General features: G+C 39.1%; 1 protein-coding gene across 4 annotated transcripts in view; it reads right to left on the bottom strand.

The window, feature by feature from the left end:
* cntfr (ciliary neurotrophic factor receptor) overlaps window positions 1–15800 on the bottom strand; it is a 219090-nt gene that overhangs the window by 89264 nt on the left and 114026 nt on the right. For all 4 annotated transcript variants that reach the window (XM_051413080.1, XM_051413078.1, XM_051413076.1 and 1 more), the window contains one exon: window positions 2524–2757. In XM_051413080.1, coding sequence (XP_051269040.1) covers window positions 2524–2757 — 234 coding nt within the window. The remainder of the gene's footprint in view (window positions 1–2523; window positions 2758–15800) is intronic.

The following is a 15800-nucleotide window of genomic DNA, read 5'->3' as shown; positions in this document are numbered from 1 at the left end:
TCAGCTGATGGAGACCACTTTTGCAAAAAGGTGATTCTGTCACTCTACTGATTTGTTTAATTTCTCACATTGCGTTTGGGTGATTAAATAGGAACATATATTTGTTTATATGGTATGTATAAGATTAATTACAAAGCCCCTTACTGTGGTAACATTTGGACTCCACTGGACCAGTCTACTTTTCTTTCAATCTACCTTTCTATGATTTAGACCTGAGGTGGCCTCCATATAATGTAATACTGTCAGAAAGAGGAAAACTGGTATTTGCTCATATTTTTCAAAGCCATGGGAATGATGAATCAAGGCTTTTCTTCTGCAGTGTATCAAACAGTGTCACTTTTGGCATCGTTCTGAAGTGGCCTGCCATGACTGATGCCAAAGCGATATCTAATTTCACCTGCTAGCCAGCTAGCAGCTGCAGTATGATTCCTGTGGAAATTTAATTTAAAATGTTGCTATTTCTTATGCTACCAACAGACTCAAATGGAAGGAGATGGGAAGTGATCACTTAGCCTGTAATGTGAGGAAATGCTGGCCAGCAGAGATAATGCAGAAGTGCATCCCTGCTTTTTTTTTTTTTTTCCTGCCACAAAAAGAAAACTATTAATTCACTGTTGACTAGGAAATGTTTTTTCTTAAACCTGTCATTTAAGAATAGACAGGCTGCCATCAATCATGGAGCATTATTGCATTGACAGATGTATTCAAATAGCCACACTGAAGGAGAAAGGAGGTGGCTCAGGTGCAGATCAGAAGAGGCAGTTGTCACAATAAATCTGCCGCATTAGTGGATGTAATATAAATAAAACTCAAGATACTGGTTTTGCCTTAGATAAAGACAATGATGTTTACTTGACTATATATGGTAGAATCTTTGCACACAAGTACTAGTCATAATGTAAGTACTAATTCATAATAGTAATTTATATTAGATTTACCTAATGTTACAACAAGCCATGCAAAATCAAGCATCTAAGAGAAAACGTTCAAACAATGACCAAATAAAGATTTCTCTCCCTGAGTACTTTAGCTAAATACCACATTTAACAAAGCGGTTTTCATGACAATTGTCCTCAGGGGTACTTGTCATTTACAAGTCTATCCTATCTCAACAGCATTATTATTATGCACCGGCCCAGTGTATAAAATCTCCACGTCAGAATAATGGATCTCAAAGGAGGCCATTGCCAACTCGTGGGCCACTGTGACATGCCATTAAATTGACACTCATTTAGCTTTTGTATGATTATTAAAATGCACAGCCATAACTGCAAAATGACCAAATGTCATTTTAACAACTAATCATTAGAGCTTGTCAGCTGGCAGCCGGTTCTACTGTAAGGACTGCTATCATGACAATTCAAGTTTTATATTTGTGTTTAAAATTGAAATGAAACTGCTCTTGAAATATTAACTACTATTACAATTGTCAATTAGCTAAACAGTTTTACTGTGCAATATGTAAATATGTTTAAAAGCCACTCCAAAGTGTGAAAAAATAATCACTTGAATAAATTGTAGAAAATATTTAAATGAAACAACAAACAAATAATAATTCATATATTACTCAAAGGGTCTGCTTTTATTTCATATAACATTTGTACTTTTTAATTGATAATGCCCCTTCCTAGGACAGTGGTCGCCACCCTCTCACCACTCAGCCAATCACATGCCCTCCCCCTCTTAAGCTAGCAAGCTCAACACCAGCTACCAGAATGAACACTTGTTACCTAGAGCAACAACGATGATAAAGTTTTGAATAAAGCAATTCTTCCATCTTGGTAAAAAGATCCTGCTGAAGTCAACGCCTAAAAAATTACAATGTCTTGTTACAAGCAACCAAGTGGAGCCAGCAGAAATTCCTATATCAAACAGCATCACACTAGTACCTACGTCTAATAAAAGTAGCTGCACAGAGAAATACTGAGCCTGGATGCCGCTGGCGCTGTAAATGTACATGAATGTAGTTTGTTAAAAGGCAATGTGCCCCCAGTTTGAATCAAAGTCCCAACCATCTTTGCAACGACTGACAACATGATAATGAAAGAACTGCTGAGAGGAGGTGTACATTTTAAGTTGTATCTTACATTGTCAGTAACTTGTATGGTGCAACGCCTTAAGTCACAACATTACATCCCCACTACGTCCAATAAGCTATGTTTAAACCCACACATAGCTGGTACAACAACCAGCAGGACTGCCATAACAGCCATAACATAATCATTACATTTCCATGGTGGTTGAAGTCACAACCCTTAATTATAGCTGTTAGGTTCTGTATTTTTGTGTATTATTTTTGTCTTTGCTTTTGCATTTACAGTACATACAAGTTCAAACTCATAAAACTTCTCATTAATAATTCATGCATTTTTGTTGGAGTTGTAATTGCACCGTGGTCATTTCTATTCTGCTTTTTCCTTTCACTCTTTACTGCTGCAATGACTGTGTCCCCTTTGGGATGATTAAAGATTCATCATGTCTTATTTGAAATATTATTCAGCGGGCAATTGTCTGGCTACTTACTGCCGATGTGGAGGAAGATGGTGTCGCGTCTCTCTCCGTGCGGGTTCTGAAAGCAGCTGTACAGTCCGTTGTGGCTGAGGTCCACTCCGGTCAGCATCAGTCTGGGACCCTCTAGATGGTGCTGGGCCTTCACGTCTGTCCCGTTCACCTTCCATGACACTGATGCGTCATTGTCCAGGGAGCCGCACTGCATGGTGACATCACTGCTCATTCGCTCATACTGGTTCCTAGCAACTGGAAACAGACAGAGGCAGAAGATTAAGTGTTAGTGATATCAACGGCTAATAACAAGTGAAATATCTGCGTGGTTAAATTACTGCCCTCTGTGCACACTGGCTCCTAGCAACTGGAGACAGACAAAGGCTCAATAGTCACATCAGGATATGCAACAAGCTAAATATTCTGTGTGGACATTTCTGCTTTTTATATCACACTGGTTGCTAGCAACAACAAACAGACAGGAGCAAAAGGTAGAATTTGTTACTTGATAAAGCGTATAATTAACTGAATATGGATAATGGAAATAATTATTATTTGAAATATTTCAATTCAATCTTTTTCAATCAATTTGGGTTATCTATTAGTCCACCTAAACACATTGCTTTGCCACTTAACTAGAGTAGCTGGGAATGACAAAGGGGAAACATTTGACCATTTTTTCTATTTTCTTCCAAATATGACCAACCCTTCATAGTGGGTAAAGACTGGGAAAAGAAAGCAATTTGTTCCATACAGCAAGTATGATACAGTTTCACCGAAGACTTAGGGAAGAGGGAAAATTGCTATTTTTAAGGTAAAAAAAAGAGGAAGAATTTAGCTAAAGTAAAAAAAAGAATAAATAAAAAATCTTTTCTGACTTGTTGCTTTTATCCTTCTGTCAACGACCTCACCCCTGACACCAACACTGCCTTTGTGCACGGGTTCAGAAAAGTTGTAGGGGCCGTGACCCCGGGGGATAAGGGGCATATGAGGGCCTAATGGGAGTTTTAGCCAAGACACTGGGGTTAGTAGCCCTGCTCTGTTTATAAGTCCCAAGGGCCCTGTCACGACCACGCCAAGTGAAGACCTCAGATTAACACTTAAACACTGAGGATCAACAGCACAACGAGAAACAACAATAAAATATTGATCCCCATCTTAGGAAAAGCCCTTGTCAAGAAGAAAAGAAAAAAAAAAAGTGCCCCCATTGGCCTGGGATCAAATGCTGTCAAGATCCTTGTCTTGCTCTGATGTCTCTCTCCGTGTCTTTTCCTTTGTCTCTCTGTTCCCTCCCTCTTTTCTTTCTTAATACAATACCTCTCATTTTGCTGTTTTCCACTGGAGCTGGCTTCCTCAAACATGCCTCTCAACGCAGCTGATACAGATGTCAACCTAGTGTTTCATATATATTTCATGTCCCATACCAGAGCCATCTATATTCAGTAGGCCGAGATCCCTGTCCCCATTACCCCGACACTGTTTGTTCTCTCTTTCTGTCTTCCTCTCTGTCTGCCGCTCATTCCCCCTCAACCTCCCCAGCACCTCTGTTTCTCATGCATGTCATCTAACATTTTTTCTGCCTTTTTTTCCCCTTCTTCTGTCCATCCCAGTTATCTCCATGCTTGCCACCCCCATTTCGAGTCCAAATAATGTGCGTGCATATGCATGTGAGTGGCAAGAAATGCCAATTTCCTTTGATCTCCTCCTCTGTCAACTTTGAACGGATGTGTGACTTTATTTACATAAAAAGTTATTTCCATCTTAGTAAAAAGAAAAAAAAAACGTTGACTTTGATGTTAGCTTTGATGATGACGCTGCTGCCCTTGTGCTTTATGTGACAAGTAAGTGAAGAGAGGAGATACTTTCTTGGAGTATATTTGTAAGTCAGTGAACATTCATGCAGTTTCTGGTGAAAAAAAAATCATAATCCTACAAGACATGCCAAAGTGCTATTTATTAAATCTACTATGTTGTCAAAGTGAGAAAACATAATATTCAAATCTTTTAATAACTTAGAAAATCCCCAAGCCTAAAATTCCTTTGACCACCTTTAGGTGGCATTACACTGTTGTCAAAGTAGAAGAGTGAAGTCATAATCCTCTTCCAACTGATGTCATCAGAAAGGAGCATTTATTATCAAAAACAAAGAAGTTGGATGAAGAGCATGCCCCTTAGAATATTTAGCTGAAATGACCTTTTTTCCTGTGAATGTCCTTGAGAGTCTCAACACAGCACTGATTCTTTGACCCCCCCGCACTGCCACATCCCATCCCTCTTATCTTCTCGGGTTACATCACTCTTTCTCTACCTCTGTCTTTTCCAATATCCATTCATCTCTCTAGCCTTTGCTCCTTGCCCCTATCTCTCCGTTTCGTTTCTGTCCTCTCCCTTTAACTTCTTCTCGTCTTTCTCCTGTCGTATCAAAGTTAACGCTCTCGTCCTCTTCTCACTCTCCAGCAGTCTGTCTCTATCTGTATCTCGCGTCCTACACCCCGTCTCCTTACTTCCCACCCTGCCATCTGCCTCGATGCATATCCCGCTTTGAACTTTCAGTTTCCCCAGTGCTCTCGTCTTTCCCAGCCTATTTCTCTCATTTAGTTCAGTCTGTCTCTCCCTTCTACCTTTCTGTCTCTTTTGTCCTCTTTCGTCCTCTCTCCTTTGTTGTCGGCTGGTTTAAACTCCAAAGACGCATTTATATCAGGTACTTATGGAGTGTAAAAACTTAGCAAAACAGAAAACTATTTTGAAGTTGGTATGTAACTTAGTGGACTAAATGTGAAGATCAGACCAAACTTTCTTGAGCAGTTATTATTAATTCTCAAGCTAACAAGTCACATGCCAATGATTAGAGTTGTTTCAATAACAGTATTGGAAATTCTTCTGAAACTGCCATTTTTTTTCTCCTTGATAGCAAACATTAGATAGATCTGTTTTTAGCAACCAGACTGGTAAACAACAGGTAATGGACTTGCTTGTGAATCCCTGTGACTTGTGCCATAGACAAAGAAAATGGCAGGCTGGCAGGTGTCCATTAAAAATAAGCAATAGATAATCAACTGTCGGTTACCATAGCAACAATAGTGCTCATCGATGAACACCATCACATACTAAAGCTCACTGACAAGGACCTTACCTCTGACTACAAACAAACTTTGATAATTGATTGTTTATTTATTTATTTTGTGTAGTGTAGTGTATGCATAAGAACACATACATACATCCCAAGGTGTCCTGATGTAGGACTTCTCCTTGGCTATTATTGTCATTTATCAGCATGTTTTATCACTCACTTAAAGGTTATTCTAAACGTTGCATATTGTAAACAAATTCTGTTCAAAGCCCAACAACGCAGTATTGTCTCTTTCGACAGTTTAGTTAGAATTCCCTTCCCTGTCCGTGGCACTCAGCCCAGACTCATTTGTTTCCACTGATAATGGGAATCTTTGATAACTACAAATATATGCTTTAATTTGCAAAGATAGCAAAGTAATTTCCAAAAACAGCTGTAGTTGTTTCACTTAATATTACTTAAAGAGGAACAAATAGGGCATTTGTCGGGGACTATGTTCAGCCGTGGACTGTGTGACGATGTGGCTCACTGATGTGTTTTAATTGTTTTTGGACAACAGCCTATGACATAGAGGCAGGCAGCTCTTGTTAGCAGGATCATTTCATTGTAGGCTTTTGTCATTTTTTTTTTTTTTATGGGATTTGTTGACAATAAGAAAAATATAGAATATTTCATCCTCATCCTTTAACTCAAACTGGTTGGAATGTAGGGTAACTGGGGATGATATAACAACATATGATGGATCAGAGAGGTGTGATTGCACATTTAGCTACATTTAGCTGTGTATGCTGTAACAACCATTTGCTGACTTTGTCTATCCTTCTGTAAGTTATTCTCACTGTCTGTGTTTCCCTTATCTCTCTGCTCACCTTTCCCTCTCCCCTCTCCATCACTTTCTCTCCTTCTCACCTTGAAACTGCACCTGACTGAAACTTCAGCATTCATCAGTGGTATACCACTTATCATGAGTATTCTGCACACATATCACACATGCATAATACACCTTATAGCAACAGTGGAAATAGAAGTAGATATGCTTACAAGTACACTCATGTACTCACACACATATGCACGAGCTCCCACACCACTCTGCATAATGTCCTCGTGCCTCATCAGCATACAGACAAGCAGTCCTAATAACCATAATGACATTCGCCTCAAGTGCTATTGATCTCTTGGTAATATACAGGGCGTTGTAAGCAGTGTTAGAACACTGTTATTCCCTACCAAATGAGAATAAGAATCATCCTTGTCATCTATGTCCTTCACAAAGCTTCAATTTTACTGTTTTTGCTCATTATTCTACGTCTCTATGTTGATGCCAACTCATGAATAAACAGTGCACGACCCTCCTAGAGGCAAAGCATATCAGATAACTTAAGTTATTTACAAAAGTAGGCAAGTTTTGTTCACTGCGATAAAGAAAAAGTCAAGTGAGTTATAACAGTAATAAAATAATTCTCGAATAACAAAAAATCTCATGAAATCAAAGAGACTTATACTGCTACAGTATTATTATTATATTATTGCAGGCAGTGAGGTCCAACATTAAACTGCAAAGGCATGCTACCTACATGTAGAATTTCAATCAATCAAAATGTTTATGGGTATTTAAAATTGCATCTCAAATATATAAAAAATGAAATATTATTTATCAACTTTATTTATATCACTCATTTATTTTAGTTATCTTTTACCTCCTTAAACAGAACAATCATTTATTAAAGTCCTGAGTAATAACTCAAAATTTAGCAGACGCCATCAAGTTACCTAACTAAAAGATTGTAAATGCATCATTAAACTCCACCCCCGCAGACCCAGGTCTATCATGAAATTTATGTTTAATAAAATAAAAAAAAATTTCCCCAAAATTTTTAGACAACTATGACATGTCTTAACCCATAGCATTGAATTTCATTTCATAGCTATATGGATACCTTTGCATCCTTTAGTGTCTGTTGGAACAAGTTGTTTTAATATAATAGGGAACACTGTGGTTCAAGGGGTTGGCAGGAAAACGCAACTAGTTTTTCATGGTAACAGGAAAGTTGAACTTTTTATTCCCAGTAGGATTCTGCAGGTCACTGAGGGTAGTTCTTAAGCAGCACTGGTGTTTTCCCAGAGCCAAACCATAAAGAGACCAACATAATGTCATGTTGTGAGGTCAGCGATGCTAAGACCTGCTGGGCATTACAAGCACACATCTGTGTCAGGAGGCTATTTAAAGAATAATGAAGACACACATACACACATCCACAAAAACCCACGAGGAATTAATTGGATATATGGGTCCATGGGCTGTTTACTAAACTGACAGAAGTGATGGCGAGCCGCAAACACACAACACGCATACCTCTGCACACACAATTGTGCACACTGACACACAAATGCATTGGCACAGATAAATTCATGGGGATATGTAGAGTATATATACATATATGTATATATACACAAATGCACACACATGCATTTGCATAATGTATAAATGTTACACAGTACACTTGAAAAATGGCCTCACAGAGAATCACTGTCATGTTGTTTGCTCTATGTGAACAGAAGGATACTCATAAATGCATTGTCTTCATCTTTTGCATCCTTGATTAACTGTAATTAAACCAAAAAGATCAATTTAGGTCAAATTACCATTAGCCAAGTGTCAGAGAGGATATTCATGAGAACAAATAGCCTTACTGTTTGATTAGCTGATTAAACACTGCTAGAATTACTTGTTCAAACATCAAGTGTCATTGGGCAGGACACTGTTATACCTTTCCACTGCAGCATCATCAAACATCTCTTGATGAAGTGAGGACATTAACTTAGAGGAAGCTGTCTTAAGGCTTACTGAATGGAGAGAAAAGCTTCAAATAATCCGGTATAGCACCTGTGATATATGCATACAGTATATACACCATATAATGTATGTAGGCATGGCAGTATCATGTCATTCACCATTACCATCTTGACATCCATGACATTTATGCAGCTGCATGTGATTTCATGTCCTCAAAGTTTCAACTAAACTAACCTAAAACCTGAGAGGTGGCTGTTTCTGTAATGGCCATATGGATTGCTTTGAAAGGCACTGACAATTAATATTGCCCACTCATATGCCTAATTTTGGTGATCAATAGCAAATGGTCTTTTTAGTAGTTAGGGTAAAATGATTTGTTATCCGGGCCACTGTTTCACAACTAGCATACCCTCTGTAAAAAGAGCATAGTGTTTCATCAAATATAGGCTGTTAAAGTCCATGTGTGTCAACTTTCAAAATGACTTTCTAACAAGCATCTCTCTACAACTCAAAGTTGTTCCATTTTTAAAATCATGTAAGGAAGTTGAAATTTTGCTCAGGTTTGGTGGAGCAGCAGCAGAGTATAAACCGGGACCTCTACATTGGCGCCATCGGTGCACACAAAACTTAAACACATCCTCCCACAGCTAAACAGACTGACATTAACACAGACTCTGACAGGTGTATGCAGAGATGTATTTAGCAACCACACAACCCATGAAACACACACACGCAAACACACCCTCTTGACTAGATTAGAATACTGATGAATTCTGATTATGGAAAACCAGCTGCATGAGCCTGTGTGTGCATGTATGCATTTCAATTTAGGGAATATCTGCCTCTCATATATACGACAGTGTTGCTTTATCATTCTGCATCTATGACTTTACCTGTCTGTGCATGCGTGCACATGTGCCTTTAAAGTATATGTGTGTGTGTGTGTGTGTGTGTGTGTGTGTGTGAGAGTAACCAGCTCTAAGTTATGATCTGACTCCACAACAGTGGCGTGAAATGAAATTGAAGTTCAGCACTGGCATCCTGATTTACCATCTACAAAGTGTTATACTCCCTGTGTTCGTGTGTCTGTGACAGTGAATGCTCGCATGTGTGTTTCATTGTCATTGTGTGTGTGTGTGTGTGTGTGTGTGTGTGTGCGCGCGCGCCTGTGTGCGTGTGTGTGTGTTTGTCTGTGACAATGTGCAGTTCTCAACGTGCGTGTAGCCCTCCTTGTAGATTCATTGGCATGTACATATCAGACCGTGTCGCACTCCAGCCGGGCTGTAACTCACTATCACATTTATCAGTGAATCGCATTTGTATGCCTAAGGGGAGCCGTGCCTTTTGAAAGTCCAACAGTAAAATATTGGATTGGCTGACACACAGAGATAGAGCCCAGGAGAATTATCAGTTTAGGTTTAGAAGATCACATTTTTTTCATTCTATGGCTGCACATTCTGACGCTGTCAGGGCCACTTATACTGACACATTGAAATAAAATGCACACAGCTGAACAATGATTGGTAGAGCAGTGCTTATCGATCATATTTTCTTCATTTTACTTTTTACTTGAAAATTTAAGTGGAAAGCTTTCAGGTTAGACACATAGAAATCCAGACTTTTGGGGAAATCTATTTACAGAAATGGAATATAATACTTAACTATGTTTTCATTAGGGTATTATCACCTAAAAGTAAAAATAGTTATACTTTGCTGCCTTAGTATGAGCCTTTAATATCTATAGACTTCCATGGAGGCCGCTTCGTTGAACCACAGTAGTCCAGAACAGACACGCGTTTCACAACCACCGTAGTTTCTGCTCTGTGCTTGGAAGGGGAGAGTGAAGATGCAATCTAGAACTACACTGCTAGATCCCACACACTGGACCTTAAGTGTGTATTTTTAGAAAACCAAGCCTTGAAGACTCAACCCTAACTTTCAGAATGATTTAGTCGGGATAGGTAGAGTCTGATTGGGCTGTTGCTCAGGGCCTCTGATCCACCACCTCTCCTACAGTTTTGGCCCTTCACTTGACTTTTCAATGTCTGGTGAGCACAGACACTCAGCTATTGAAATCATTTCAACAATTATTTCACACCATTATGCAGCCTCAAGCCATACATATTTATAATAACGTTGCAAATAATGTTGCCTAGCTTCACTAGCTCAAAAGTGGCTTTGTTTGAATTTGAATAGTAAAGGCTGTGAAGCTGAAATAATAAAAAAAACTGGCAAAGGGCGGAAGGTTAGGCTTTAATGTCGCAGTTAAACATGTTGACTAGAGAAAGCCAAAGAGAAAATCGTGCAGATCATTGCATAAAGACGGTTTAGTCTATACTCGCAGATTTGTTGTTATCATGGACAGCCTTGTGTCTGGAAAATCCTGTTCTTCTGTCGAGGGTAGTTACCAACGCTGTGTTGGTAATAGACCCTTTTTCACAGGAAGATATGTTGACATGCAGGAAAAGCACAGGTGTAAATAATAACAATAACGGAGGCTGAATTAGATGCTTCAGCTTCAGTGTCCCGGTATTGGGCATGTTGGCTCACTGTCACACTGTCATGACCTACTGCAACAGAACAGAGCCATGTTATTAGAACCCCTGTGATTATCCTACCTTGATGGTTTCAACTGAATGTGCTGCTTTTGTCTCTTTTATATCACTGTAAATTGATATTTGGCTTATTGACCCCATATGAAAACAGCACAAAATAAACGTTTAAATAAATGTTTAAATAAATGTTTACAGCCATGTACAAAATTAGATTTTGGAAGTTAATTTCCCCATTCATGACAACTGTACGTGAGGTGAATGCATAATTAAGGGCACGGCCGCTTTGAATGACAAATAGGTAACAACTGCGTGGGCCTACTATAAGGGTCTTTCAACAAAAACAAATAAAGGATTAAAAATGAATATTCGCTGCTCTCTGTTGTATATTACTATGATTTATATTACAATTAATTATTCTGGACTAGTGGTCTTGTTCTGAATTTTTATATTTCATAGACTAAGCAATTAATCAATTTATCAGAAACCTATCGAGAGATTGATGGATATAATCATGACTTGCAACTCTAGCAATGAACGTTCATATAATACGCTTCCATTTGCGTGGTCTGAACAGTGGAGGCTGAAATGTGTGCATATTCTGCATATTATAATTTGAACGATAATTCAAACAGGTACTTTTTTTTTCACCCCGTTTTCTAATCTTTTGGTTTCACAGCCAGTCTTTTTTTACTGCCTCAGTCAGCATGTGGCAAAGCTGGTAAGGCAGGTTCCTCAGATGTTTCTGTGAGGTATGACACAGCAAAATGCTAAATCCCCCCCTCCAGTGATTTATAAGACAGAGATCCGATTAACTGCTGTATGACATAATAAGCATCGTAATAAACTGCTGTTGACACCTTCACTTCACGGTAGTGCACTTATTAATACACTGATGCACAGATCTCGGCCCACGCGTAGTGACACGGTCACACGCACACACACTCATGCAGGCCACACAGGCGCCAAAAAAACAAACTTGTAAGGAAGTATGCACAAACATACACACTTCTGCCCCCACCCACACACACGCTCTCACACATACACTTCCTCTGCAAACATCTTGGAATTAAGTTATCACTTTATCCTCTCCTGTCTCTCTTTCCCACAGAGAGATTAACATTCACTCTCTCTCTCTCTCTGCATTTGCCTCTCCTTTCATGTGAGCACTGAGGCAGCTGCAGCTGTGTAAGTGTTTGTGTGTGTGTGTGTGTGTGTGTGTGTGTGTGCTTTCTGTGCATGTGTGCATGAGTCAGGGCACCAACGCTCAAATAAATCAACTTCCTGTTTCCTGCCATCTTATCTCGGCACCCACCGCACATGTAGATGTACAGTGTCGTGTTTATGTGCGTGTGTGTGTGTGTGTGTGTGTGTGTGTGTGTCGGATCATCGCCCTCATCATCTGGCTTGCGGAAGCCACTGGAGAAGGCAGAAAGATTTGCAGGCAACGGGGTTAATTGATACTTCACATTTTAGATATCTGTGTTCGGAGTGGAACATGGAAGCAAGGAGGATAAGATGGAGTGTAAAAAGAGAGGAAGAAGGGAAGAGGAAGAGAGATGGAGTGGGAAGATGAAGAGGTAAGAGTGGTTAGAGGAAAGGGGGACAGCACAGGAGGGAGGAGGAATTGTTGAGAGCGAGTAGGGCAGTTAATATTTTACAAGCCTGGATTAGAGAGGTCATGAAATGAGGAATGGGAGAAGGATTCCTGAGAGCCAGCTACAGGGAGAAGGAGAGAAAAGGAGTGGGACAGCTGGATAACACTGCTTTGATCAGAAACATCTGTAGGTTTTTTGCAGCGGAGAGAGAAAAACAGCGAATGGTGGGTGAGAAATGACTGCATCCTGCTTCATCTGTTTGTCTGGGCAGGTTTCAGTCTGACTTGCTATCTGTGTCTGGTTTCTTTTTCTGTCTCAATCAGCTCAAAGTTTGTTCTTAAAGAATCCTACTTTTAGTTGTTTTTATTGGATTTTATGAAAGAGCAAATTGCTTCTTTTTTTTTTTAACCACTGCACGTCCAAGATGATGTTCCCTGCTGCAAGAGGACACTGATGACCACAACCAATGACAAAATGGGAAGGCAAAAATTTGCTACTAAGTATATATATGTATATCCCTCTAAATAACTAAAAATTAAATAAAAATGGCTTTATAAAAGGCTTAATCTACAAAGGGCTTCCTCACAGAAGTTAGTATTATCATTATTTATCAAAAATGCTAACTGTTTTCTTTTTAAAACCCGAGCACCAAATGTCCTACATACAGTATTCAGTGTGGCAACACCTTTTCACTCCAAACCGGTTAAATATGGCTGCTTGGTCACTGCTCCTATGCTTCAAACTAGTAGCATTAGCACTAGTCAAGCATAATAGATGACCTGGGAATGAGAATGAGCTGAGTATGAAGTACAGTGCTGTATTACTGCTGAACTTTTCCCAAATTACACCCTGGGTTTTCAAATTGGATTTCCCCATCCAGGCAGCCGCAGGTTTCCATTCCTTCCACTGTGTTACGGGAGACGACTCGTAGTCTTGCTTGACATAGGTAATCCGTCATGGTGAGCATTTCATCCCCATTATTTTTTGTCACATCAGCAAAGAAACAAATCTAAACATCTAATTTACATTCTGTTGACCCATTGTAACGTTAGTGACGTTGTCTCTTGCCAGACTGGCGGTCTCAGCCCACAGCGGACTGCTGTAATTATTTGGTTTTGGACGAGACATTTCGCAGCCATGGTTTCCTCAGAATTGAGATATGAATGAATATTTCAACAGATAATTTTTTTGGTGCATTTCTAAAGTGAACTAGATGTAAATAAATATGATTTTTAGAAGAAAAAAAACTAAACCAGAAAAAGCTAAATTATATAGTGCACTATAAATGGCAGCCAAGTAACCCTCAAAAAAGTGCATGAGATTGTTATTATCTGTTTTTATAATGAACCCTGCATCTAATAAATATATTTTCTGACTTCCCCTTGGCAAGCCTGCATAATAATGATAATAACACATAAGCCTGCAGAAACCTCCCTTGCAGTGTTAATCTTATTGTTTAATAACATGGCTAACATCACCCTAAGCCTTCCCAGAGAGCCAAACTCTGAAGGTCAGTGCTAATACCAGGCCGTTCATTTATTAAACCAAATGGGGAAACGCAGATAGAGATGAAACTGTGGGAGTAAAAAGATAAAGAGCAGAAGAAAGCATAAGGAGATAGGGAAGATAAAAGTTGGAATAAAGCGATACAGAGCAAAGAAGGGCGAAAAGAAAGAGTAAAAGGCATGTAAGAGGGGTCATGGAGAAAGTTAACAAGGGGATAAGACAAAGTATGAAGTGATAAGTGGGTAAAAGGGGTGATAGAGGACGGAAGGGTTTCAGAAGGAGAGATGAGATGAGAGGGACGGGTAGAGTAATGGCCGCCTTAATTAATGGACTGTAATATATGACAATATTCCTGGGTTCCAAGATAATATCAGCAAAAATTACAGCCTTCATCTCGGGCACACTGTGCAAATATACCGTGACCTTGACAGAGGAACTTAAGTGGCAGGGGAATCTGAAAAACTCTTGACAGGAACTAAATGTGTCTTGCCCGCGATAAAAAGTTGTGATAGCTCCAATTATGAAAGAGGTTGATGAAAAGCCTCTTTTTTACTCCTTAAACTCTGCTTCCATCATTATGGTGCAAAATCCAGGCCAACAAAATGCGTTGTTTAAGCGTTGTCATTTGGCAAGCCAACTTGACTTTAGCACATTATTGACAGTTATTTGGATGTAGAGGAGTTCATTTTCAAAGTACTTCATGTAAATTTTAGAGGGAAGAAATATTACCTTTTTTTTTTTTGTAGCCTATCTATATAGTGGATTAAGGGTGTTAGTGTATACATTTAGTCAAACACAAAATAGTGCTATCATTTGTTTGTACATAGTTTGTTTAAATGTCTTGGCATTAAATAACTTAGACAAAATGTGTTTGTTTACTAATCTACATCAGAAAGTCTGTTTAAAGCAAAATAATGCTAGTGCAAGCTCATCCAAACAGGAAGAAGTACAGAATTTGGTTGGATGGTTGTCTTTGACACCATCATTCCAGGTTTGTGTCCACAGTAAGAGAAATTGTCTCCTGTTCAACAGTGTCTACAATCTGTTTCTAACCTGTTCCAGGACTTCAATTCTGTAGCTGACCATGACCTCTGACTTCACTGAGGACGGATGACAGATTTCACCAAGAATACAAAATAAATAAATAACATAATCAATAAAATATCAGTGCTCTTTTTGTGGAGTAAAATTGTGTACAGATCACTATGTTTCAAGCAGTTAGAAGTTATAATTTAGGATTAAGTGAGTGTTAGAAAATAATGAATATTCCTACTCCATTACAACTACATATTAAACTTTAAACCTGATCTTATTATTCAATTACTGCAGTGAGTCCATTTGAAAAGTTGATTAGTTGAACCGTCTTTGCAGAGATAATTAGGTAAAACCTGGTTTTCGAAATTAGTATTATAATCATTGAAAGTAATCTATGTGTATACTGTAAAACAGCATATCTTTGCACGTGGAAAGCATATAAGTTATTCCTGTCCTGCTGCTGAACTCCAGTAAGCAGAAGCTGCCACATAGCTATCAATCATCCAAAACTTGGAACAGCAATCAGCCGGGTTCGCCAAGCTGTTGCTGCGGCAGCTAAATGGAGCGCGGGTGCAACTCTGCCGCACAACATTGGAGCTTCCAGCATTATTTTCATTGTTATTTGAGTCAGCGATCAAAGGACCACCATTCCAAGTGGGACTCGAAGGCTATTTCCCTGTCGCCGCAGAGCTTCAGAGAAATTCAAGCAGGATTTTTTTCCAGTGTCGGCCGTGTGACTGTTT

Source organism: Dicentrarchus labrax, unplaced genomic scaffold (genome assembly GCF_905237075.1).
Source record: "Dicentrarchus labrax unplaced genomic scaffold, dlabrax2021, whole genome shotgun sequence".
Classification (NCBI taxonomy): domain Eukaryota; kingdom Metazoa; phylum Chordata; class Actinopteri; family Moronidae; genus Dicentrarchus; species Dicentrarchus labrax.
This window is presented reverse-complemented; position numbering and strand designations above follow the sequence as displayed.